This window comes from Herpailurus yagouaroundi, unplaced genomic scaffold, assembly GCF_014898765.1.
Source record: "Herpailurus yagouaroundi ecotype Mexico unplaced genomic scaffold, PumYag 182, whole genome shotgun sequence".
Lineage (NCBI taxonomy): Eukaryota > Metazoa > Chordata > Mammalia > Carnivora > Felidae > Herpailurus > Herpailurus yagouaroundi.
In genome coordinates, this window is record NW_024412413.1 from 21005629 (window position 1) to 21032398 (window position 26770).

The 26770-nt window shown below is 37.3% G+C and overlaps 1 protein-coding gene across 2 annotated transcripts in view; it reads right to left on the reverse strand.

Annotated features, from left to right (window-relative positions):
* Window positions 1-23249, reverse strand: part of GAS2L3 (growth arrest specific 2 like 3) — a 41912-nt gene extending 18663 nt beyond the window's left edge. Inside the window, exons 1-4 of one of the 2 annotated variants that reach the window (XM_040491104.1) lie at window positions 23139-23249; window positions 8577-8624; window positions 2486-2654; window positions 773-888 (exon numbers count right to left, since the gene is read on the reverse strand). In XM_040491104.1, the coding sequence (XP_040347038.1) occupies window positions 773-888; window positions 2486-2654; window positions 8577-8600 (309 nt within the window). In that variant the 5' untranslated portion in view covers window positions 8601-8624; window positions 23139-23249. Of the gene's footprint in view, window positions 1-772; window positions 889-2485; window positions 2655-8576; window positions 8625-9558; window positions 9753-23138 lie in introns of those variants that run through there. The other variant, XM_040491105.1, reaches the window with a different exon arrangement.
* Window positions 23250-26770: the final 3521 nt, after the last annotated feature.

The following is a 26770-nucleotide window of genomic DNA, read 5'->3' on the forward strand; positions in this document are numbered from 1 at the left end:
AAAACAAAAGGTGTGCTTTATTTTCAGTGTGCTGTCTATCACCCACTGTCTCCCAGCAAGATGATACCAATTTATATTTCTGCCAACACTGTGTGAGGGTCCAGACCCCACATTCACAGACCTCAGATCTCATCAGTGACCAATGTCTGATGAAAAGAAGAAACCTCATCTACTTCAAATCATGAATTTAGGGTCAATGGAAGAAAAATGTCTAAAAAAATTATTATTCATTCAACCCAATTATAGAATTTACCATCAAGACGATATATATGGAGAATATGATGATGATGATGATGATAATGATGATGATGGTAATAGTAATGGTAATAATAATAATAATAATAATAATAGCCCCAAACTGTGTGCCAGGGACCAACACAAGCTTTTTTCTCACTTAACTCTCACAAGTGAGAATATTGTTCTCAGGAACAGCTAACTAGTTACTGGATATTAACTTACACTAAATGCTAGTGTAATACTAGATATTACTGGATATTAACTTACACTAAATGCTAAGCTAAATACCATCCATACGTTACCTCATTTAATTTCACCAAACCTTCACAAATAAATCTAACAAGGTAAATGTCAATACCTCCATTTTGCAAGTGAGAATATTTTTTTCAGATGCTCAAAAAGATTAGGTAAATTATCTAACGTCTTGTAGATACTTGGGTGGAAGTTCACAACCTTTCAGACATGATAAGAAATGTACATAAACAAACTAATATGTACACAGGTATAAAGTCACTACTGTCAAACATGTTCTTACCCCAGGATCTTCAGAGTTGCATGTTTTCACCATGTTTTGAAGAACATCAATCAGTTGGCATAGTAGTACTCCATTATCAAGTTCTTCCAATAATCGTTCTGCCTTAACTTCAATACCTAAAAACATATTTTAAAGTTAAGATCTACTAGAAACAGTAAATTCAAACAATATGGTTAAAATTTAATTAAATGTAATTAGATTATAGCTGAAACACAAAACAAATTTAGATCAGACCAAATATTCACTCTTAGAAATTACAGTTAAAATAGGTAATGCCAAACTACCTGAAAGACAACTGAAACAAAAATATCTGTGATATAGAAGGAAAAATAAAATGACCATTTATTTCATTTTTTAAAAACTAGAGTGTTTTATTTTTCAATATTAACTGTTAATGTTAAGTTTTGATTCACTGCACGTTACTGCTTACACAAGAAAAATATTCTCTTTATATAAGATAGACATTGTTACGATTTTAAAATTATAGGTAATAACATAACAAACACCCAGGGAATACCATCTTTTCACCTCTCAAACCTTTCTTTAGAACCATTATTATTACATAATAAACTTTAAAAAAAATTACCAAATCATCAGGCTGATAAAAACTGTGCAGTTTTTTGTAATTATCTTGAGAAGGCCATAGATAAGCTTTATACATTCCTTTTCACAAAAACTTTGGAGTGCTACATGAAATTTTGCATTTAAAAAGAGAGCTTTTGGGGGCATGTGGGTGGCTCAGTTGGTTAAGCATCAGACTCTTGATTTCAGCTCAGGTCATGATCTCATGGTTCATGGCATGGAGTCCTATGTCAGGCTCTAAGCTGACTACACAGAGCCTGCTTAGGATTCTCTTTCTCTGTTTCTCTCTCTCTGCCCCTCCCCACTCATGCTTGTTCTCTTTATCTCTCTCTCTCAAAACAAACAAACATTTAAAAAGAGAGAGAGAGGGGCGCCTGGGTGGCGCAGTCGGTTAAGCGTCCAACTTCAGCTCAGGTCACGATCTTGCGGTCCGTAAGTTCGAGCCCCGTGTCGGGCTCTGGGCTGATGGCTCAGAGCCTGGAGCCTGCTTCCGATTCTGTGTCTCCCTCTCTCTCTGCCCCTCCCCTGTTCATGCTCTGTCTCTCTCTGTCTCAAAAATAAATAAACGTTAAAAAAAAAAAAAAAAAAAGAGAGAGAGAGAGCTTTTTTTCTGGAGAGAAAGTTCAGAGCACTCCTCAATTCTAATTGAGTAAAGAAATATGATGCCAGATATTCTCTAACCTGACACTTCCTCCTAGGGTTTACATGCCTCCACTCCTCAATGCCTCAGAAATAGCAATCATTTTAACTACAGTATATATTCTACTCAGAATTTCATTCCTTATATAAGATTAAGGTGGGGGAGGTCAGTAATATAGACCCCAATATCAGACCTATATACTTTAAAAAAAGATTTCAACATTAACAACTGAAATGTTAATTATTCAAAGATCACTACTGACCCCTTCTGTTAAGCCTCAAACTTCCTTACTATCCAAGTCCTAAGGTTCAGGGTGAATTGGAATATTTCCCCAACTAGAATGTAAGCTTGTTGAGAACAAGAATATCATATGTTTCCTTCACTAAATTATCCCCAGGCTCTGGAACAATCACTCCTCAACAAAGAGTAAGATTCTCAATAAATATTTACTAAATAAAAAATACAATTTTGAGTATCTTTTCAGGCCTTACCTAACAAACCAGATAGCCATATTGACAGATCTTCTTGCATGGGCAACAGGGTGGCTTCATGCCTCACAGCTATCCACTCATCATACTGACAAACATCAGCCAAACCTGGCCCATGTCTGGGGGTCAGAGGACTCCGCGGACTTAGAGGCAGGTCTTCTCCAAACCATACCTAGAGAAAAACACCAACCTTTTTAAAAGTCAGCATAACTCACATCTATATTTAAATGATGAATTATAGACCATATATTATATACACATATACTAAACTGCAGCAATTCACATAAATTTATAAACTAGAAGCAAGCTATTAATCTAGACACTTGAGATATTTTCAGTATTCAGTACTGTGATAAATATAAGTAAATCCCTAATCAATGAATCGATATCAACCAACAGGATAAAGGCCAACAAATACTATTTTTCCTTCACCTGCTAGCTAAGTTTAATAAGTTACTTGATCAGGGGCGTCTGGGTGGCTCAGTTAAGTGTCCGACTGGTTCAGGTCATGATCTCGCGGTGTTTCCTTCTCTTTCTGTTCCTCCCCTGCTCATGCTCTGTCTCTTTCTCTCAAAAATAAATAAACATTTAAAAAAATAATAAGTTACCTGATAAGACCTCAGCTTCTCAGCTCTAAAATGGGTTAAGATACATCTTTGTAGTGTCTAGCATTGGGCCTAGCAGTATTTGTTATACAATGGATAAATGAATGAATAAATGCATAAATGACATTTTATAAACTTCTGGTCATTATATAAGCATTATCTAAAAAAAATCTAAATAATCTGATTTTTGCATGGCCCACAATCTAAGAATGGTTTTTACATTTTTTTTCTAAGTTTATTTTTGAGAGAGAGAGAGCAAGCTGGGGAAGGGCAAAGAGAGAGGGAAAGAAAGAGAATCCCAAGCAGTCTCTATACTTGAATTCCAAGTCAGCATAGAGTCCGATGCAGGGCTTGAACTCACGAACCATGAGATCATGACCTGAACTGAAATCAAGAGTTGGACGCTTAACCGACTGAGCCACCGAAGCACCCTGATTTTTACATTTTAAAATGGCTGTTATATAAGTACCTACATAATTTGTTATATAATGGTGTTATATAATAATGACGTTATATAATAATGTTATATAAGTACCTACATAAGTACCTACATAAAAGCCTCCATTTTGCCTATTGGCTCATAAAGCCAAAAATATTTACTAGCTGGCCAATTCCTGGTTAAGAATAAAAATTGACAGAAACATACTGTCAATCCGACACTCACAAAAATTTGAAATACAATTAGATATACTTTAATATAATATTATTTAGAGAAAAGACTATCATCTCTCAACTCAGGAAGGGGTATTTGAGCCCAAGTGAAGTGATGAGGGGTTCTCACAGGAGGGAATCTTGAAATGGAGGATTGGGCCTTGACTGAGATAAGAGAGTGTCCACACCTGGGAAAAGCCCTGTGCACGGTATCAGAACCTGAGTAGGATGAGGGTGTCCACAGGGGAAGATGAGGGAACAGCCCAGTGCAGGGTGTCAGAGCCCAAGTGAGCTGAGAAAACCATCAATACAGGGAGCAACAATGGGAGACTGGTTACATTCACAGGGATTTATCAAATGGGAGCCAGTTTTCTCACTGCCAAAGAAGAGAGGTATAACTCTTCTACGGAGTGAGAGAAAACTAGAATGAATCCTATGATGACAGGAGTATCTTTTACCAGAAAGCAAAGAAGGGCTCAAAGAATGATCGGGACATACCAAAATGACATAGACATTAGCATAAAGGGACTTCTACTGGCTAAATCAAGAGCAATTTGAGCATCAAACAATGATATAAATGGATTATAACACATTGAGTAAAATAAAAAAACTATTCTTTCATATAGATAAAAATATATGAATAAACTTGAATTTTGATGAGGAATTAGATTTTTATATAGTTTCAAAGTACTTCCCCACAAAATGCTTATTACAAAGAGAAGAAAGAATAATTTTACAGTAGAGAAACCTGACAGATAGCAACTTAACCAAGTAACAAAGGTAAACACCATCAATAATGGGACAAATCAAAATCACATTCTACCTGAAAGGATGCAATGAGAAAACACAATATCCCTCTGTGATATTCCTGCCAAAGATGCATAACCTGAATCTAATCATGAGAACAGGCAAATCCAAACTGAGGGACATTCTACAAAATAATTGGTCTATAATATTCAAAAGTGTCAAGGTCATTAAAGAAAGCAAAGCGTGAGATACTGTTCTAGACTGAGACTAAGGGACATGGCAGCTAAATGTAGCTTGTGATTCTAAACTAGACATTATGGGGACTACTGGCAATACTTGAATATGGTCTGAATATTGATTGGATGGTAGTACTGTACCAATGTTAATATCCTGGCTCCAATTATTTTATTGCAGTTCTGATAGGAAGATGTCTTTATTTGTGAGAAATACACACTAAAGAATTCAGAGGTAGTGGGTCATTAGATTGGCAACTTATTCTCAAATGGTTCAGCAAACAAATACCTCTGTTCTACATTTAAAGCTACTTTTCAGGCTTGTGATTACTTTAAAATAAAGGTTTTTTTTATGTTTAAAAAAAGAGGTATGAGTATAGGTAATACCAAGTGAATCTAGTCCTTTCTTGATTTTTAAATGTAGATCATTTTCCTGCTAAAATATATTAAACTTATTGAGGTTTATTTAAGGCAAGTCTTACTACACCAAATCAAAATCCACACCACCATTGTTAATCCAGACAAACTTTGGAGGAAATAAAAGAAAGAAAGAAAGAGCTGCTTTCAATCTCCTATGATGAGAAACAAACACATTAAAAAAAAAAATCCCAAAGGCAAAGAAAGAAAATGAACACAAGAGGAAAACAGGAGTGGTGAAACTCAATTAAAATATCCAAAGACAAACAAACAAACAAAAAACCCATAACTTATTTCAGGGCTGTTATTTCAGGAACTAAGGGTAGAGACTGGAGAATGAACTCCTACATATATGAAGACCCTATAAAGTTTTAGGAAAAAGACAAGATGTCCTTTTTATTTGTTTCTCTGAATTCTCTTACAATTATTTCAAAGGGAGTATAACCAAGATTTACTACCCAAATCTTCCTTTCATAAGCATGTCTTATTTCTGTTTATAATCCCAGAACTCAGTAGAAGACATAGCACATGGTACTAAGTCACATATTTGTTGACTAATTGAGGATATTAGCAAATGACTCTGTGTACCATCAAAATCAAGATGCATCTCACATTAGAGGGTATTTCATAGTCAACAGAATGTTATTTTTCTTTTAACCATTTGGCTGAGCTGGAAAAAAGGCACAGCATTTGCAAATGTTTTGTCAAGGAAAGATGTGCATTAGTTAGAAAGGTGGTTTTGAAAAAAATCATCTGTGAAAATGGAGAAGTTAATATTAACAAAAGTCATTCTAATTTCTTGCCACATTAGAGAGAATACTTGGATTCTCCTACTATTGCCATAGAAGATTCTATAATAACCTGGGCTGGTCAGTACCATAGTAATGTTGTTAAAAGTTAGATGTAAATAGCAGAAACTGTCTGTGTAAAGGTTGTTCTCAAACATGCGAAAGCTGTCATATTGCAAAGATTCTTAATCCATAGGTAGTCTGTAGATGAACTTGAGTACATATATAAACAACTTACATTTAGGCGAAATTTTATGCCTACATACAAACGGGCCTTTTCTCAGTTCATAGCTTTTTGTCAAATTCTCAAAGGGGACTATGACACAAGAGAGATTAGGAACTATTGTTCATTTGTAGACTGTATGACTATTCACTAATCAGAATGAAGGATATAAATTCAAAAAGAGGGACAAGGAAGATTTTTTTTTTTTAAGTTTATTTATTTATTTTGAAAGGGAGGGGGTGAAAAGCATAAAGAGGGAGAGAGAGAGTCCCAAGCGGGCTCCACGCTCAATCCCACAAACTGTGAGGTGATAACCTCAAGAGTTGAAATCAAGAGCTGGATCCTTAACTGACTGAGCCACCCAGGTGCCCCAAGGGAAGATCTTAATGTATTAAATTAACAAGAAATCAATTGACGGGTGCCTGTGTGGCTCAGTTGGTTAAGCGTCTGACTCCTGATTTGGGGTTAGGTCATGATCTCACATTTTGTGGGTTTGAGCCCCGCATGGGGTCTCCATGCTGAGAAATGTAGAGCCTGGTTGGGACTCTTTCCATCTCCCTCTCTCTCTGCCCCGCCCTGTCTCTCAAAAAAAAATAAATTTTTAAAAAAATAAGAAATCAATTAATCAGCTATCTGATGGATGTCTCCTCTCTACAGGGCACTTATGAATATGCAACTGGCTTATATAATTAGCTGAGAAAGAGGTGAAAATCCTACAAAGTTCTCACATTCATCAGAGAGAGAATCAAAAAACATCCATGAGAGATGTCAAGGGTACTCTTATAAAGAATTAATAAAGATGAATCTGTAAAATCTGGATCAGAGAAGATTTCATAGAACTTTAAAACAAAACTCTGAAGAAAATTACCAAGTTAAGAAAATATTAATGGCATTAGAATAGAATGAGAAAAACATGATCAATGTGGCAATGATATAAAGCACACCATAAGGAATCAAGAAAAAACTGATGACATTTCTGAGACTTGGGTAAAGAGGTGAAAAGAGGACAAATAGAAATAATCAGATTAAAAAATGGTATTAAATGGTTTTGAGTAATGAAGGAGTTTTGAGCATCCTCAATGTGGGTTTGAGACGACTCAGAGGGCAAGAACAAGACCTTTTGGAACACTGCCATGGACTTCCAAGTCCCAAAAGGAAAAAAGTATAATAGAACTCTATTAACAGAGTGGAGGATACAGCTGCATAGTACACACAGGAGGGAGTATAAGCAGGATCATGTTCAGAGTTGCTAACATTTGATAAATAAATCATCTTCTCTAGGCTTCACTCACTGCCATCTTTCTATGAATGAATGAATGAAAGAAAGAAAGAAAGAAAGAAAGAAAGAAAGAAAGAAAGAAAGAAAAGAGAGAAAGACAGAAAGAAAGAGAGAAAGAGAGGGAGAGAAAGAGAGGAAGGGAGAAAGAAGGAAAGAAAGAAAGAAAGAAAGAAAGAAAGAAAGAAGAAAAGAGAAAAGAAAAAAATACTTTCAAGACACAAGTTTAATCTCCAGTTTTATAACTGGAGAATTTTGTTGTACCAATGATGCAACCAAATTTTGGAAGTGTCTACTATGCAACGTATATTCTAGTAGGCACTTTGCTCATGTTCTCTCATTGATTCCATTGATTTCCTCACAACAACCCTGAAACATAAGTGCTATTATCTTTACCTTGGAGGTAAGGAAGCAGAGACTCTTAGAGGTAAAATAAATTGCCAGAATCTCACAACCAAGAGTGGAAGACCCAGAATGAGAAATGATTGATTTTAAAGTTCTCACTTTGCAAGGTAAATTTTATTAATAGCTGCTTGCATCTTTATAGGTAGAATTTCAATGTGATTTTTATCTTTAAGATTCAAGCATGTTCTATTTATATCAAAAGAAAACATTTAAAAGAATATAGAAGCAATATAGCAAATACCAACTCTGGACATCATTCAAATTTAAGATTATTCTGGTTTGTCTGTTTATCTTGCCTCCCCTGACCAAAAAGCAAACAAAAAAACACTAAATTTTAAGTTTTAATGCCTGGTCATTTACAGTCATAACAGGGCACAGAGACAACTGTATAAAATAAATAATTTATAATTGTTTTCATTGATAGCTCTTTTAATTACAAACACATAATAAATTGTAAGGACAGGGAAACTACAAAATATTCCAATTCTCTTCCCTCGGTAGTATAAGTAAGATGGACCCACAAATTCTAAGGAACTTTTGAGTCTTACAAATATTTAGTAAAAAAGTTAAAATTAAAATCTTTTCAGAACTAGAAAGTTAAAATATATTAATTCCTGTAACTAAAATTTGATACTTAAGAAACTAGTTCCTTAAACACATTTTGTGATAATTTTAATATTTTACTAATTATCATAAATTTATTATAATCTCATAATTTAAATACATATTTTTCCAAGAAAAACACTTACTTGAATTGCAGGTTGCATGGCCATCTATGTTGAAATGAAAATGCTTTTCTGAAAATAGAACAAAACATTAATATGCAAATAGTGGTAGCTTTCCTACTCCCCCACCTCCAAATTACAAGGAATCTGCTTTAATCTTCCATTTGACTGAAAACCTAAAACTTTTTCTTCTATTTGGAATAGTTTGACTGTAGGAGAATTCAATTATCACCCCTAGCTTCTCACTTATGAAAGTATTCCTCATTTAAAAGAGGAAAACCTGAAACACATTTAATATGTAGTTTCTGGCATTGATATCAAAGTAATTCTTGAAGCATCTGGTGAGTAAAATAAAACTGACAATAAAACTTAGCACATATAAAAGTCTCCCAAAAATTTCCCCTGTAAACATAATGTAAACTGTAATGCAAACATAAATATCACAACTGATACCGAAGTCAAGATAAAGAGATCGTATAAGTTCATCTGGACTTTGTATAAAGTCACAGGCTTAACCATTAGCTTCTTCTGCCAGACAACAAGGTAATAAAGACAGACAGCAATTTTAACTATGAAACAATACTCAGGGACTTTCTATAATAATTCTTCATAAGCTATTTTATCCATAAGGTGCTAAAGACAAAAAAAAAAAAAAAAAAAAAAAAAACCCCAGAAACAAAACAGCAATTTTAACTCCAAAGTACTATTTTTGAAATGTATAAGAAAAAACTACAATTTAATTAATTAAGTTAGGTTAATAAAATTCTTTAATGTATTTTCAGAAAGGAAAAAAGGTGAAGAGTTTAAAAACACTCACAATAACATAGACAACAACATATAAAATTTAGGAATATTGATTGCTTATACGAGCATAATATACTAGTCTATTTTTTATTGTAAACACCATTAAAACATTCTAATAAAAAATATAAAATGGTTTATAAAGCTATAATGCTATCAATTTCCAAGGAAAGTTATTTTCTCCCCTAAGTTATACCAAACATACCACTTTTCTTTCAGGAATATTTCTGCTGGTACCAAAGTTGAACTTGAGCTAAATCTAACAAAAGTCTAATATTACATCACGTTTTCTTTGCGGGAAGGCAAAGGACAGCAGAATGTCCTTTTTGATGTCATTTTTCCTTCTCTCTACCATAGCAAAAGGCCAAAGTACAATTGAGCATTACTAATAAGCTTGTTATGCTTCCCACGAGCTAATTCAGTGGGGAATACATTTTCCTTTAGCATAAATAATCCTTTGTCCTCAACAAAGATCCACAGTAAGAAGCTTCCGAGACCATTTTTTAAAAATGCAGCAAAGAAGCTGCTCCCATTAAAATAAGGAGTCCCACATAATCAGACAAGAGCTTTAACAGTTGGAACTGCCAACCCAAAACAAAAGAAGGCCTAAATTATAAGGCGTGTGCAAATCAAGAACAGTGACACATTCACAAAGAAGCTATCACAAGAATGTTTAGTAGTTGCACTTTTTATGCAAAAATCCAACAGAATTCGTTTTATGAAAGAAATCAAGAATTTGTGAACAACCTTCAGTCACTTGAACTTTAGCAGAAGAGTCTTTTGTATATATATTTTCAAAACATTCTTCTTGTATAATGCAAAGAACTACTTTTAAGATGACAAAATATGACCATCTAAATTACCTTTAAAGAGGGGCGCCTGGGTGGCGCAGTCGGTTAAGCGTCCGACTTCAGCCAGGTCACGATCTCGCGGTCCGTGAGTTCGAGCCCCGCGTCAGGCTCTGGGCTGATGGCTCAGAGCCTGGAGCCTGTTTCCGATTCTGTGTCTCCCTCTCTCTCTGACCCTCCCCCGTTCATGCTCTGTCTCTCTCTGTCCCAAAAATAAATAAACGTTGAAAAAAAAATTAAAAAAAAAAATAAAATAAAAAAAATAAATAAATTACCTTTAAAGAGAGATTCTTTAATAAAATCATACTCAGATAAGCTATAATGTATCTTCACATAGGAAAAATTATCACATATGCAAATATATACTTTTATTGAGAAATTTTTATAAACTGAGATTGTATCAGTAAACCATCAGTTAATTAATGAGTAGTCACCATGTCCCAGGTACTAAGAGCCAGTTGTAGATATTTTCTAGTCACTTACTATTATCTTTCTAAACCATTTTTGTGTCTCAGGCTTTTAATCCCAAGAGTAGCATCTATTCTATAGTTGGCCCCGACCCCAGTCTGCATCATAATTATGATTCTTGCTTCTCACTCATTTGATTACCTATTCTCCTCTTTTCTTTCCCTAAAAGTCTCAGTCTCTATTTTTCTCATATAAACCAATTATGCTGAGTTAGCAGCATTTCTTTTTTTTTTTTTTTTTTTTTGGGTGGGGAGCTGCATCTTAATTAGCAAATTATTGCCTTTGTTTTGTTTTGTTTTTGTCTTTCTTCCTTTGGGGGGAGTCTATTTCTATTCTTTGCCAACTTGAGGAAGTCCTTTCCCTTAGATTTGGTCAAAAAGACCTCTCATGTGACCAAGTCCAAACTATACTGTAACACTGCTGGGAATCATTCACAAGACCAGGAGCTTATCCAGAGATCATAAGGGAAGAGTACTATACTTAACCTTTAAAATCTGGGGAAAACAAAACACAGAAGGCACTCACCTACCTGAAACTTGAATAGGATTTGTACCTAACCCACTTACTCATCTTAGAAACAAGATCAGTCATGAGGTCCTTAAGATCATTTATGGTAAGCCTCTTCATACCAATTTGGCTTCAGATCATGACTGGCAAAAATGCCAACCTGTTGAACTGATCCTTTGTCCCATAGCTGTAGGCTCTGAAACTGAGTACATTTTTATTCCTCACCCATGTTACAAGATATGGCGGGAGAGCATAAAGTGGCAAAGCTCATTCCTGGTACAAATCAGGGGGCCAATTTAAAAAAGAATGGCAAAAAAGCAAAGAAATAAGGTAAGTTTTTTTCAGAAAAATAATGATATTAACTGCACCCTACCACATATTGTACTCAGACACCAGATTATTGCCAAGATACATAAGCTGCAGGGATATGATAAATTCCAAAGTTGGGATAGTGGGATAATGTTTACTGCTGAGGAGAGGGAGGAAGATGAGATTGAGGAGAAATGGCTTTCAACTGTACTGGTAAGATTTTATTTCAAGATAAGTGGTGAGAACACAGGTGTTATACTGGTCTGTACACCTTTCTGTATGTCAAAAACCATGTCATCATTTTTCAAGGCTTCATTTAGAAAAATAGTTGTAAAAGATATCCTCTCTGATTTGTTCAGGGGGAAAAAATTTCTTAGCTTTAAAATTTTGAGTTAAATATTTTCTAATTGCCTACTAGGGAAAATAGAAATGTTATAGTCATACAAAACATATTTCACTTTTTTAATGTGTTCTAAAACAACTCACCATAGAGACACCAGCTATAGTAGTAGTAGTAAAAAATAGCAGACACATCTGGTTTGAATTCCAGGTCTAGCATATTAACTATATGACCTTGGGATTCTTAATTTCTCTGATTCTCAGTGTTCTCATCTGTAAAATGAGATACCACCACCTCCTTCATATGGTTATTATAAAGATTAAGTGAGATGATACATATAAAGGACCTGACAGATAACTAGCACTTAACAAATTAGTTGGTATAATTAATACTGTGATGAGACATAATTATAGTTTATTTAATATAACTTATCAAATTAAAAAGAGATAAGGCTAATAACACTCAGAAATCATTAAACATAATATGGATAACTTATTTCACTAACATAAATAAATATAGTTATAAGTGAAAGTAAAAGCTATAAAATGCCCATGTCATAATTGGGAGGATACTCACATATTAATTTATGACTCACAATTCTGTTGGCTAGAATAAAAGTCTTTAGGAATTTATCTAACATAGGCCCTTTGCTCCATTCAGCCTATCTCCTCATTGTTCTCCCTCAGTTTCGTTCGTTTCTGTGGCTATACTGCGGTTCAGGCTGTATGCTTTTCCATGTGGTGTATATTCATTCATTTATTCAACAAGCATTTATTACTCTTCCTCTGCAGTGAACTAGCACCATAGGCAAGAGACACAGTAATGAATGTAACAGACGTGTGACTGCCCTTACGGAATGAATACACCAGTGGGAAGGTTAAAAAAAAAAAAAAAGCAACCACACAAATGAATACACAGTGTTAAATCATGATAACTGCTTTGAAGAAAAGAACAGGGAAGGAAACAGCTACTTTAGACTTAGATTGAATGATTAGAAACGGTTTTGCTGGACGGAAAACATGAATTTGAAGAATGATAGGATTTAGCCAGAGAAAGAGAGGAAGAGTTCTAAGTATAGAGAATAATTTTTGTAAAGACTTTGAAGAGAGAATGTGGCACATACCTAGAACTGAAAGAAGCAGGTATGGCTGAAGCATGGAGAATGTGTGGCTTAGGATGGGGTTGAAACATTAAGCAGCAGCCCCATCACACAGGACCATGTTGAGGAAATTAGATTTCATTTTAGGAGCAGTGAGAAACCATGGAAGAGCTTTAACCAAGGGAGAGACGATCTAACTCATAGTTTCAAAAGAACTCTCTGAGGGGGAGAGAGGAGTATGGGAGTGAAATAGTAATGGGTTTAAGAGAGAAAGTGGGAAGGAAACTGAAAGGGGAATGGGTAGAGATGGGAAAAAGAACCAGGGGAATCAATGAAAGAAGGAGACAAAGACGGGGTAGAAACAGTGAGACCATATAGGAAATGGGAGCATACAGGAAATGAGGTGGAGAGGTGCCTAGCAGAGGAAGGGTTAGGAATCTACTGCAGTACTGCAGTAGTTTGGTGACAAATGATGGTGACTGAACTAGAATGTGGATAGTGTTTCTACTCAAGAGAAGTGGATGGATTTGATATCCACTTCAGTTAGAACCAAGACTTGATAATGGTTAGAAATGGAGAGGTGGATAGGAGGGATGTAAGGACAGAGTGAACTATTAAGAATGACTCCCAGGTTTCTGGCTTAAGCAACTGAGCAAATAGTGGGAGATGAGGATGATGGGAGTCTGAATAGATCAAAGCAGGGAACAGAGTACTAACAGGTCAAAAGTGCTGTGCGTTGGTCACGTTTAATTTGAGAAGCCTTTAAAGACAGCCAAGTGGGAGTGTCGATCTAGCAGCTGGAAATACTATTCTAGAGCTAAGAAAAAAGTTCAAGGAGGTAGAAATTGTCAGCAAATACTTGGGAGGTAAAGCCACTGAAAAGAATGAGATCATCTAAGAAAGAAATGGAGAAAACAGTGATAAAGGCCTAAGAACAAGTCCTGACAAAATCCAACATTTAGACATGAGAGGAGTTAGCAAAGGACATAGAGAAAGAAGAGTTGAAAAGATCCCTCATCTAAGATCATCTCAGCTAACCGGGCTTATAATTTATTACCTCCTCCCAGTAGCCTTCCTGACTGGTCTGAATTCCTTCTGATTTTATCTTTAACTCTTGAATTCACATAGCATTTCTAATCACGTCCTTTACACTGCTTCATACCATTTTGTATTATTTCTGTACATTGCTTCACCAACTATAAGTTCCTGGACTGCTGTTGGAAACAGTATTGAAAAAAGTATTCAAGCCTAAAGTTTAGGAAACATTTTTGGTAGGAAAAATTTCAAAATCTCTGGGGAAAACTGGGTTGTCTCCCTTCTCCACACTGCTTTTGTTGTAGAACAAAATGTGACAGTAGGTTAGAAGCAGCTACATAGTAGACAAGTATCTACTGGGAGACCATTTTTGGTATTCTTTATTATTTTCATTTATTATGTAACCTAAATTGATAAATGATTTTGCCTTTCACCCAGCATGTCCAAAGTGAAATATGTACAGTGGTTACTGGTTAAGGTACCAGCAGGTCAAGTGAGATGCCTTAGAATCACTAAGAAAAAGAAAATAACTAAAAATGGTATATAGGCAGAGTATCCAAGTGAAAAGGACAGAATAGCTGTGCCAAGGGGCAAGGATTCTGGAAGCAATGTGCTACTCAGGAATTTGTATGCCTCAGTGGACAGTACATTTTTATTACATCTTAAATAAACTCCATTTGTGGTAGACAGAATAATGACTCCCCAAAATGTCTACATCCTAATCCCCAGAATCTGTGTGTGAGCAAGATGTGCTTTACAGATTAAGTAAATTAAAGACTTTGGGATAACAGATGATCTTGGTGAGTTCAATGTAATCACAAGACTCTTTATAAGAAGGATGCAGAGGCCAAAATCACCGATAAACATAGATGCAAAAATCCTCAACAAAATATTAGCAAACTGAATTCAACAATACATTAAAAGGATCATACACCATGATCAAGTGGGATTTATTCAAGGAATGCAAGGATGGTTCAATATGCACAAATCAATCAACATGGTATATACCATGTTAATAAACTAAAAAATAAAAATCATATAATCATTCAATAGATATAGAAATAGCATTCTAACAAAACTCAACATCAATTTATAAGACAAACTCTCAACAGACTGGGTATAAAGGGAACACTACATATCAAAGGTCATATATATCAAGCCCATAGCCAACATCATATGGTCAAAAACTGAATGCCTTTCCTCTAAAATCAAAAACAAGACATGGATCCCTACTCTCTCTACTTTTATGCAACATAGTATTTGGCAGTCATAGCCAAACCAATTAGGCAAGAAAAAATAAAAATATCTAAACTAGAAAGAAATAAAACTGTCACTATTTGTACATTACATGATATTACATATAAAACACTGTAAAGATCACCAAAAAATTCTTAGAATAAATGAATTCAACATTTAGACAAGAATCAATACATAAAAATCTGTTGTTTTGCCCCACGTCAGGCTCTGAACTAATGGCGCAGAGCCTGCTTGGGATTCTGTCTCTCCTTCTCTCTGTCCCTCCCCTGCTCATGTTCTCTCTCTCTCAAAACAAATAAACTTTAAAAAAAAATCTATTGTTTCTATACACTAATAATAAATTATCAGCAAGAGAAATTAAGTAAATAATCCCATTTACAGTGGCATCATAAAGAATAAAATACCTGGGAATAAATTTAACCAAGGAGGTAAAAGATGTGTACAAACTGAAAATTGTAAAACATTGATGAAAGAAATTAAAGGCACGAATATATGAAAAGATATTTCATGCTCTTAAACTAGAAGAATTAATGTTTTTAAAAGGTCCATATTACCCAAAGCAATCTACAGATTCATTGCAATCCCTTCCAAGATTCAAATGGCATTTTTCACAGAAACAGAACAAACAATCCTAAAATTTGTATGTAACCACAAAAGGCTCCAAATAACTAAAGCAATCTTAAGAAAGAAAAACAAAGCTAGAGACATCACTCTCCCTGTTTTCAAAACTATATTACAAAGCTGCAATAATCAAAACAGTATAGGTAGCTACACTTGCAATAAGTACAGAATAATGGATAGACTTGTGGAATCACTATGTTGTACACTTGAAGCTAAAGTAACAATGTGTGTTACATTACACTTCAATAACAACAACAACAAAAACAGTATGGTACTGGCATGAAAACAGACATACAGATCAATAGAACAGATTAGAGAACCCAAAAATAAACCCATGTTTGTGGTCAATTTTTAACAAAGGAGCCTAAAATATGTTATAGGGAATGAACAGTCTCTTTAGTAAATGGTGTTGGACAGGGGCACCTGTGTGGCTCAGTCAGTTAAGCATTCAACTTCGGCTCAGGTCTGATCTCATGGTTTGTGAGTTCAAGCCCAGTCAGGCTCTGTGCTGACAGCTTGGAGCCTGGAGCCTGGAGCCTGCTTCAGATTCTGTGTCTCCATCTCTCTCTGCCCCTCCCCCCACTCGCACTTTCTCTGTCTGTCCCTCAAAAATAAATAAACATTAAAAAAAATTTTTTTTAATGATGTTGGGAAAACTGGACAACCACATGCAAAAAAATGAAACTGGACCACTATCTTACACCATTCACAAAAATTAACTCAAATGGATTAAAGGCTTGAATTTGAATGTAAGACCTAAAACCATAAAACTCCTAGAAGAAAACATTGGCAGTAAGATCCTTGACATCAGTCTTGGAGATGATTTTTTGGATCTTACTCCCAAGGCAAAGGCAACAAAAGCAAAAATAAGCAAGTGGGACTACATCAAACTAAAAAGCTGACACACAGCAAGAAAACCAACAACAAAATGAAAAGGCAACCTATGGAATGGGAGAAAGTATTTGCAAATCATATATCTGATAAGGGCTTAATATCCAATTCAACTCAATAGCAAAAAAAAAAAAAAGGAAAAGGAAAAGAAAAAGAAAAATCTGATTAAATAATGGTCAGAGGACCTTACCTTTACAGACATTTTTCCAAAGAAGACATAAAGATGGGCAGGCAGCAAGACATCATGAAAAGGCAACATCACAAATCATTAGGGAAATGCAAATCAAAACTACAATGAGATATCATCTCACACCTGTCAGAATGGCTATCATCAAAAAGATGAGAAATAACAAGTGTTGGTGAGAATGTGGAGAAAAGGAAAACTCATGCACTGTTGGTGGGAATGTAAATTGATATAGCCACTATGAAAAACAGTATGGAATTTCCTAAAAAAAAAAAAATGAAAATGAAAATGAAACTACCACATGATCCAACAATTCCATTTCTGGGTATTTAATCAAAGAAAATGAAAGCAGTGATTCAAAAAAGATATATGCACCTCCATGTTCACTACAGCATTGTTTACAAAAGCCAAGAATCATAAACAATGTAAGTGTCAACTGATGGATGAATGGATAAAGATGTAGTACACAAATACAATGGAATATTATTCAGCCATAAAAAAAAAGAATGAAATCTTGCCATTTGTGACAACATAGATGGACCTGAAGAGCATTATGCTAAGTGAAATAAGTCAGAGAAAAACAAATGCTGTATGATCTCATTTATAGGTAGAATCTAAACAAACAAACCAAGCTTACAGATAAAGAGAACAGATGGGTGATTGCCAGAGGGAGGAGTAGGGGGTGGGCAAAATGAGTAAAGGGGGTCAAAGGATACAACCTACAGTTATAAAATAAGTAAGTCATGGGGATGTAATTATAGCATGGTGACTGACTATAGTTAATATTTTATTGCATATTTGGAAGCTGGTAAGAAAGTAAACTTAAAGGTCCTCGTCACAAGAAAAACAATTATAACCATGTATGGGGATGGATGCCAGCTAGATTTACTGTGGTGACCATTTTACAAGATATACAGATATCAAATCATGTATATTGTACATCTGAAACTAATATAACATGATATGTCAATTGTGCCTCAATAAAAAGAAATACATTTTATTTTTAAAAAGGATGCAGAAAAGTCAGAGAAGGCAAAGTGAGAAGCAGAGAGAAAAAAGGAGATATCATGATGGAAAAGAGGCAGAGAGGGAGACAGATTTGGGTTGTGCCACTGAGGGCTGTGACGATGGAGGAAGGAGTCAGGGAATACAGGCATCCTCTCAAAGCTGGAAAAGGGAAAGAAATGGACTTTCCCCTGGAGCCTCCAGAAAGAAGGAAGCCCTGACAATATCTTTTTTTTTTTCCTTTCTTAGCTCATTTCTGATTTGTGACCTCTCAAACCATAAGATCATACATTTGTGTTGTTTTAAACCAATAAGTTTGTGGTAATGTGTTCTGGTAGTAATAGGAAAATAACACACATCTTAAGTGGAGAATGGAAACCGCACCCAGAGGGTCAAGACATTTGGCCTGAAGAAAGTGATACACATCCAGAACATGATTAGAAGATATAGCGAGCCCATCATGTTTGAAGCAATGAGGAAAATGGCACCAGTTGTAAATAGTATGCTAAAATATAAACAAAACCAACCAAACAAAAAAACATGCAAAATTTATAGGTGAAACCCATTGTGCTATGCATTGTCTACCATCATCATCATCACCATCATCATCACCACCAAAGGGCCCTGCCTCTGTGTAACTGAGATCATTTATTCATTTACTCACTCATTTAAACATTTACAAAAGCTTCCTGTGTTTACTACAGGGAACAGCACCAACATTCGCCAAGTTAAACAGGTCATCCATGATTCCTTGCTCTCCCACGCCTCCACCGCCTCCTTGAATCCCTCAGTCAAAACAATCTGTGACCATATCTTATTGCTTGTACCTCTAAGTTTTCCCTTCAATATCTATGGCCACCCCTCTAGTTCAAGCCACCATCACCTCTCTCTAGCTTTACTGAAACAGCTTCCAATCAGTCACCTTTTCTCCAGCCTTGCAAGTCTCCAACCTGCTCTTCACGTACTACAGCCAGACAGATCCTTCACAAACACTCATCTGAGGACACCTTACTATTCCCCTGCTTAAAACCCTTAATGACCCTCCAATGCCTTCAGGATAAAGCCCCAACTCCCCAACAAAGCTAACAAAGCTTTATAAGTTCCTGCTAGCCTCTTCTCTTGATCCTCACACTCCCGCTATACTGAACTTCTTTCAGACCCTTTGAGCATGCTCTCTCATCTCTGGGACTTTGACATGATGATCTATCTACATGCAACAATCATTCTCCTCCTTTCCTCAAGACTCCCTCCTACCTATTTTCAGATTCAATTCCTCTAAGGAAAAAACACACACACACACACACAAAAAACCTCATGAACTCCCTCCCCACTTTAGGGTACACAGCAATCAATACATGCTTCTATTTTACTCTATACTTTATAAAATAAGAATCTTGGGGGGTGGGTGGGTAACCTTCTCCATTTCTTCTACTACAATATAGAAATTAGTGCTAAAATTAGTACCAGACTTACTCCTAAATACAATAAATGTTGCATCTATCACTAAAGGGAACATGAAACAATAATGAAGTAAATCTGTGGCACGTGCATTTAAGGAAAAAGCAGCTTCCAAAACAGATGAAGACTCAAGAGAAAGAAATAAGATTCTTAGAGCTTCATAAAAAATCACGTTATTTGCAAAATTATAAAGACTGTTCATTTGTTGGGAGTCTTTGCTTTTCTATTTGAAATTTTTCTCTTGCAATGTTTCATAGAGATTCCACCTGAATAACTTAATTTTATGTTTGATAGAACTATTCATTTATCACAAAAATTTTTAAACAACTTCCATCAGTTAGCCTTTGTATATGATAAACTAAAAGACTCTATGGAAAACATACACATACACAAACACTAATATAAAGAAATGTAAAAACAACATAAAGCATCTATTAACAGGAAGGTGCTCAAATAAGTTGCAGTACATTATTCAGCCACTTGAAAAAGGAAGAGCTGTAGCTACTGCTATGAAAAGATGTCTATTATACATTACGTGACCAAAAGCAATCTGCAGAGCAGTACGTATGTTATTAGGATCACAATGTTTTCCAAATTGGGGGAGGGAAGGTGTGAAAAAGAAAAACTCCTGCACAAACAAGTTTTTCAACAGCCAATTTTATTTTTAGAATAAAAAATAGTCATCCATCAAGAAAAAATAAGTCATTATGTTTAAAACTCTATGTAAAAGGAGTTCTTCACCATAGCTAATATTATACTATTACAGAAAAATGTATGGTGTGTGACAGTAGGCAGAAGTCTCTATTAGCACTTCAGCAATATCTATCACATGACTGATGGTCTTTGTACTATAAATTCCTAAAAGCTTTCAACATCAAAGATGAAATTAACATTTAGTGCGTTTGCTACATTTTATTACATTCTAGTTCTTTGGAAATTGGTGATTTATAAAATACATGGTAACTCTGTTAAAACAAACTACTCTGTAGCAAAGTAATAGCATGAGAAAACTTTTTAGAAGGAGAAACACTGAAGAAATACAATTGTAATTACTGCCTTACCTTGTAAGCATGGCTTCTGAGGCATTTCTCTGTGGCAGTTAAATTTCAATTAAAAATGGGGAAACCGGCAGTGGGACAAACTTACTGACAGACTCAAGCTTCCTACTCTCTCAAATTCCATGTATATCACATGGTTCATTAGGTATGTAAAGGTGTATCTGATATCGAAGTATAGAAAGCAATAGGTAACAAGAAAGCAAAACACATGCACACATTCACGCAGACATACACAGACATGTTACTGTAAGAAAGTAAAATCTAACAATACATATTAACCTTAATCCCTTACTTTCCTCATCAACAGTAGGCTTGGAAATATTATTGAAATAACTGAACTTTCTTCTCTTATCTCCAAACTTGAGATTTACAGGAGGAAAAAAAAACAATAGAGGAGTGCGGCATAGTAAAAATATAGTGAATACACAAAAGCTAAATGGAAAAATACAAACTGGGAAACATTATTTCTAAATTGGTAAATTCTCCAAACACCACTGGACTCATTTAGTGTTTTAGTAATACATTTGTTACTGACTTTATTCTCTTATCACACACTTTGATCTACCATCACAAATTATTTCATTATTTTTTTTAATTAAAGAAATGTTCAAAATAAACCTATGCCCATGGCAGAAATGAACCTGGGCCATACAAACAACTCTGTGCAGAGAAGTTATATAGTGCTGGGAATATAAATGAAGGGCGGTGTGACACAAAGAAAACCGTGAACTGAATTCCAGGAGGACTTCGTAGGTTATTTGCTTTCTCTGAGCTTCAGTTTCCTCATCTATTACAGGGAGGATTACTTACAGGTTTAACAATAATGTAAGTTAAGCACCTAAAACACATACCCGCACATCCTAGGTAATAATGAGTCTGATAAATAGTAACAGTATTTAGTATGTGCCAGATACTATTTTTAATGCTTTACAGGCATTAAATTAATCAATGAATGAGAACTCATCGCTGCCTCTGGCACTGCCTTTACCTTCTGCTCTCTCAGCCCTTTGGGTGTAGCTTGAAACTTTGAATACAAATTAAACAGCACAGAAATAATAATAGCTCTGTGCCGGTCACTGTACTAAACCATTTACATGGATTATTTCATTTAATCCTCATAACAACCTTTCCATCAATAAGGTAGGGAACTAATATTGACCTTCTTTCACAGATCAGGAAATTTATTTAGCCTTAGAAAGATTAAACAACTTGCCTAAGGTCACACACATGGTAAAACCTGATTTCAGAGCCTGAATGTTTAGCAACTCTGCTATGCTGAAAAGAAATATTACTTTTAATTCAGTAATGTCAAAATAGCAGAGGCATCTACTATCCAAAGTCGGTTGGCTTTTTTTTTTTTTTCCAACGTTTATTTATTTTTGGGACAGAGAGAGACAGAGCATGAACGGGGGAGGGGCAGAGAGAGAGGGAGACACAGAATCGGAAACAGGCTCCAGGCTCCGAGCCATCAGCCCAGAGCCTGACGCGGGGCTCGAACTCACGGACCCCGAGATCGTGACCTGGCTGAAGTCGGACGCTTAACCGACTGCGCCACCCAGGCGCCCCAAAAGTCGGTTGGCTTTTAACGAGCTTTTGAAACAGATGAGTCAGACAACTTGTATCAGGATCTACGCGAGAAAATTCTCATCGGTTTCCACTTTTTCATTCAAATCCATTCCAATCTCCTCCCAAAGAAAATCTGAGGTGGTGAGAATTCTAATTCTTAACAATTTAAGCGCCAAGAGAGGTGATCAAACAGCAGTTCACTAACTGCTTATCTTCTGAGAAAGTAGTTGTTAGCGCGCTTCATCCGAGCAAAACAAAACCCAAAGCGTGACTTGGACTGGGCCTGCAAAAAAAACACCCCCATCTCTTCACTTAAAGACTGGATCAGCAACTCCACCGTGCGTCCCGTAAAGCACTCTTAAATCCATAAAGTTCAATCCCTGGGTTTGAAAAGATTACTTAGGAACCAGGAGTGACTCCAAGAGGAAGCAAGCTTTCCAAGTTCTCCCTGGATTTCCAGAGCAATCTACAAGTCTTCCCTTTCTTTTGCAATCCTCCCCCAAGGCAGCCCTCCAAGCTGAGGGGTGCAGGTGGGAAAGCAGAGCCCTGCCCGGGCCAGAGAGAACAAGTAGGGAAGAAGCTGTCAACTCTGCCGGCAGGCAAAAAGGAAGGTCTGTGTCATTCTCTCCCCAAGGTCAGTAACTTCATTCATTCTTCCAAAGGGTGGTGTTGAGGAATCAAGTGACCCTTATCTGTGCTACGCGCTTGGGGATAAGGGTGCCCCCGGAGACTCTCAACTAAACTGCAGGCTCTGATCCCTCTCTAGATTCCAAAGCAGAGCGGTAAAGGCGGATACCTCTTTCCCCACCTACTGTGTCTGCACCTGCCGTCCCCGCGCCCCTGCACACCTGTTGCCCCTCACGCCACACACAAGGGTGGGCAGGAGAGGGCCGGGGAGGGCAGGCAAAACTTCACCTTGACAGCCCCAGGGACCAATCAGACGACGCGAATTCTGCGGCGGGCCAATCGCAGAACGTCTTGGATCCCGCAGCCCCAAACAAACCACCGCTTGGACTCCGCTGAGCGCGAGAAGGGGGGTGGGGTGGGGGGTCCCTCGACCGGCACCTGAGGGGCAGCAGCCCCTAGAAGGCGAGGGAAGGCTCGTGAGTTAAAAAGAAGGCAAACGGGGAAGTACTCACTCGCCCTGGCGCGGGATGGTCACTTCTTCCTGCGGGGTGACATCTCAATTCAATCTGTGCGGAGCCGGCACGCCCCTGACCAACCGCCGCCGCCTCCGCCTGAGCCTCCGGGCTCGCAGCGGTTCGCCGCCTGTTTCGAAAGGACCAATCAGAAGGCGGAGGGAGGGCGTGGCTGGAGGCCCCGCCCCGACCGCCGGGAGCACGCGACCAGCGCGCGCGTCTCAGTCAGCCCAGGGTGCCCCGCCTTCCTCCTCTTGGCGTCTCCCAACTCTGGTGGCCAAACCCCGCTTTTCAACCGAAAGGCAAAGTGGCTCGGTCACGGAGCGAGTCCGCGCATCTGGCCCCTACGCGACCTCAGCAGCCCCGATATTTGTCCCGATAGGCATAAGAGGTGAGGCAGCATCGCCTCCAAACATCCTGAAGAGTTGCAAGGTAGAGTTCAAGGGCGTTGCCCTGAGTTTTATTCACATCTGTGAAGAGCCCTTACCAACCCTAAGCCACTGGAGATCTGGCTGTACTGAGGGCGCCACGGTTTCCGGAGACAAACTGTCACGCAGCAGGAATGGGAGTCGCTTCCTGACAGAGGTCCCTCTTCCTGTGAGGGGTTGGTGGTGAAAGATGGAGAGGATCCTGTAACTCCCAGTCACAACTGGAAGCAAAAAGAGGATGTTGGCTCCCTCAGGAAACATACCAGGCAACGGAGTCAAAAAAAAAAAAAAAAATTAACTTTATCACAATGAGGGACGCTTATTAGCTGCTGTGAGGGTTTAAATAAAGCAGAGACTGGAGTTCGATGTAGCAATAAATAGGTCTGTAACTGTAACTGGCTTGCTAATAGTGAAGAAGAAAAAAAAAAAAAAATCAATGGCCAAAAGCCTGGAGGCCCAGATCCTTCCCCTCTTGTTGGATTTTGTCAGGTCACGTCACTTCCCCGGGCCTCAGTTTCCCATCTGTAACGTGAGGGCGTTCCCCTGGAGTGAGGTTCTCTCTCTAGCGTTTATGCCTTCATTCACTCATCAAGAACAATGAGGAGGTTCTGCTGCTGCTTTGCTGAGGAGACTAAAATGAAGACAGTCCCCGCCTCCAAAGTGCTCAGCGGCCTGGTACAGGCTCAGGGAAGGTGTGCCAGAGAGGAAACCCCCAACAGTCACGGAGGGTGACCATCAGAGGTTCAAAAGGAGCTGAGTTTTGAAGGATGAATAGGAATCTGCCAAGAGCGAGGATAATTGGGGATAAGGAGTGCTCAATCACGTTTCCAGAGATGTGAGAGCACCTGGAATGTTCTGGGAATTGTAGTTTTGAATGCCTAAAGTTTGGGGATTGGGAGATGGGTCAAGCTGGAGGCGTAGGCACGATGAAAGGCCTGGTAGGTGCTCAGGAATTTAGAATTTTTCTTGGAAGTCGTTTGGGATTGGCTATTAAAGGGGTATGAGGTTTCAGAAAAAACAAAAAACAGTTTCCAAGATTTCTGAAGAATAGAATAAGACTGGCGACAATCCCCCCCCCCCACCGAAAAAAAGTTAGCCATCACCTAAACTAATTCAAAAGTGATACAGCTGGAGAGGAAGAGGTCTCTGGAGATACCTAAGAGGCTGACTTATCTGGACTTGGTTACCATGTGACAGCGGTGCCAATCTAAGGAATATGGGGAAAGAAAACTGCATTTTGGTTTCAGTTTGAAGTGTGAGAGGAACATGCAGGGTGGTTAGGTCTGAAGTGGTTTAAACTGGCTGATGCAGGAGACACAGATTTGAGAGTTAATTCGATAAATATTATCAACTACTTGCTCTGCACCAGACTCTCTCCTAGCACAAAGGGTCCTGTTCTCACAGAGTTTACGTTCTGGGGTGGGTGGGTCAGATGGCCATTCAAACCTTGACAGTCTAAGTGGTAATTGAACCTGATGCCCTGGAGTAGTTGCTCCTTTTTGACTAAAGTTAATCCCAGAACCCTTTGCTCCCCCTGACTGCAACAGATCAATTTGCACAGGCCCTGCTGTTCAAATAAACATGTTTTATAATGTTTCTGTTTAAAACTAAAGGACAGTTTGTCACGTGACATCATTTAGCCAAATTTTGAAGTAGAGTTGTAGCTTTAAGTTGGATTTGTTGGGGCCTAATATAAAAATCTGGCCACTTCTCTATAGAACTTTCAAGAGTTGACAAGTCGTTCGTTTTTTTTTCTTACACGCATACTATGTGCCTAAACATTTGAATACCACTTAATAAAAGTTGAAAGTATGTTGTACTCCTATATGTACTCTCTCTCCCTCATACACACACACACACACACACACACACCCCACTTAGTATTTCTGAAGCACATACTGAAACTGGCAGCAGGATATTTCATGCTTGCTTTCTATTTATTTTCATTGTCTTTGTAGTTTGTCTTGGTAACTTCTGTGTCTTATAAAGATATAAGACAGTGTGGAAGAAAGTGACTCTGCAATCAAAAAGTCTATGCAGGGGCACCTGGGTGGCTCAGTCAGTTAAGTGTCCAACTGTCCAACTCTTGATTTCAGTTCAGGTCTTGATGTCACAGTTTGTGAGATTGGGCTCTGTGCTGACAGAGCAGAGCCTGCCTGGGATTTTTCTCTCTCCCTGTCTCTCTGCCCCTCCCCTATGTGCTCTCTCTCTCTCAAAATAAATAAATAAACATTTTTTTTTAAGTCCATTAAATCACTTCTCTTTAAGCCCATATCCTTCACTGAATAAATGTATAGATTGGGTGAGGAGTTCTCTTCTAAATTCTTTGATTCTTGGTGCTTTTCCCTTCTGTTCCCTTCCCTTCTTGTGCTTTCCCCTGCTTTTTACTTTCTGCACAAAAAGTAAGAAAGTTCTCCTGTTGCTTTCTAAACCTCACTTTTACATTAACTCCCAGTTAGTAACCCACACCCTAAGTGCACTCACCATCTTACCTATCTTGATTTTAACACTGCAATTACTAATTGAGGGTTCCACTTAATGAGGTACAATCTACTTTCATGTGTAGATTTTCTAATTAGTGGTTAGGTTAATAGCCATATTTTAGAGGTCCTTATTTTACTTGAAATTGCCATGGTTAGAACATGTACAGCAAGTCTCACCAGTCTGTGTCCATCAGATGACAAAGTCTATTATAAGTTATGACTTTGCCAGAATTATGAAGATGTACCTACTTTAAGAAAGTACCATGCTTGGAAATCTAAGTTTTAAAAAAAGTTATTACATTAGGAATAATCATTTATCTGAGTAATCAAACATCTCTCCAGAATACAAAAGAACCTTCAAAATCATATGCACCTTGGATGTTGAGATATGATTTGGCTTTTTCACAGCCCTGAAAGAATGCTCTAGTGCTTAAAATATACCATAGTTGCAAAAATAAGTTTAAAATGGATTAAGAACTTAGTGTGAGACCTGAAACCACAAGAGCCCTAGAAGGGAACACAGGCAGTAATTTTTCTGACATCAGCTATAGCAACACTTTTTTAGATATGTCTCCTGATGCAAGGGAAATCGCAAAATAAATTGGGACTACATCAGCAGAGCAAAGGAAACAATAAAACTGAAAGGCAACCTATGAAATGGGAGAAGATATTTGCAAATGACATATCTGATAAAGGGTTAGTATCTAAAAATATATAGGGG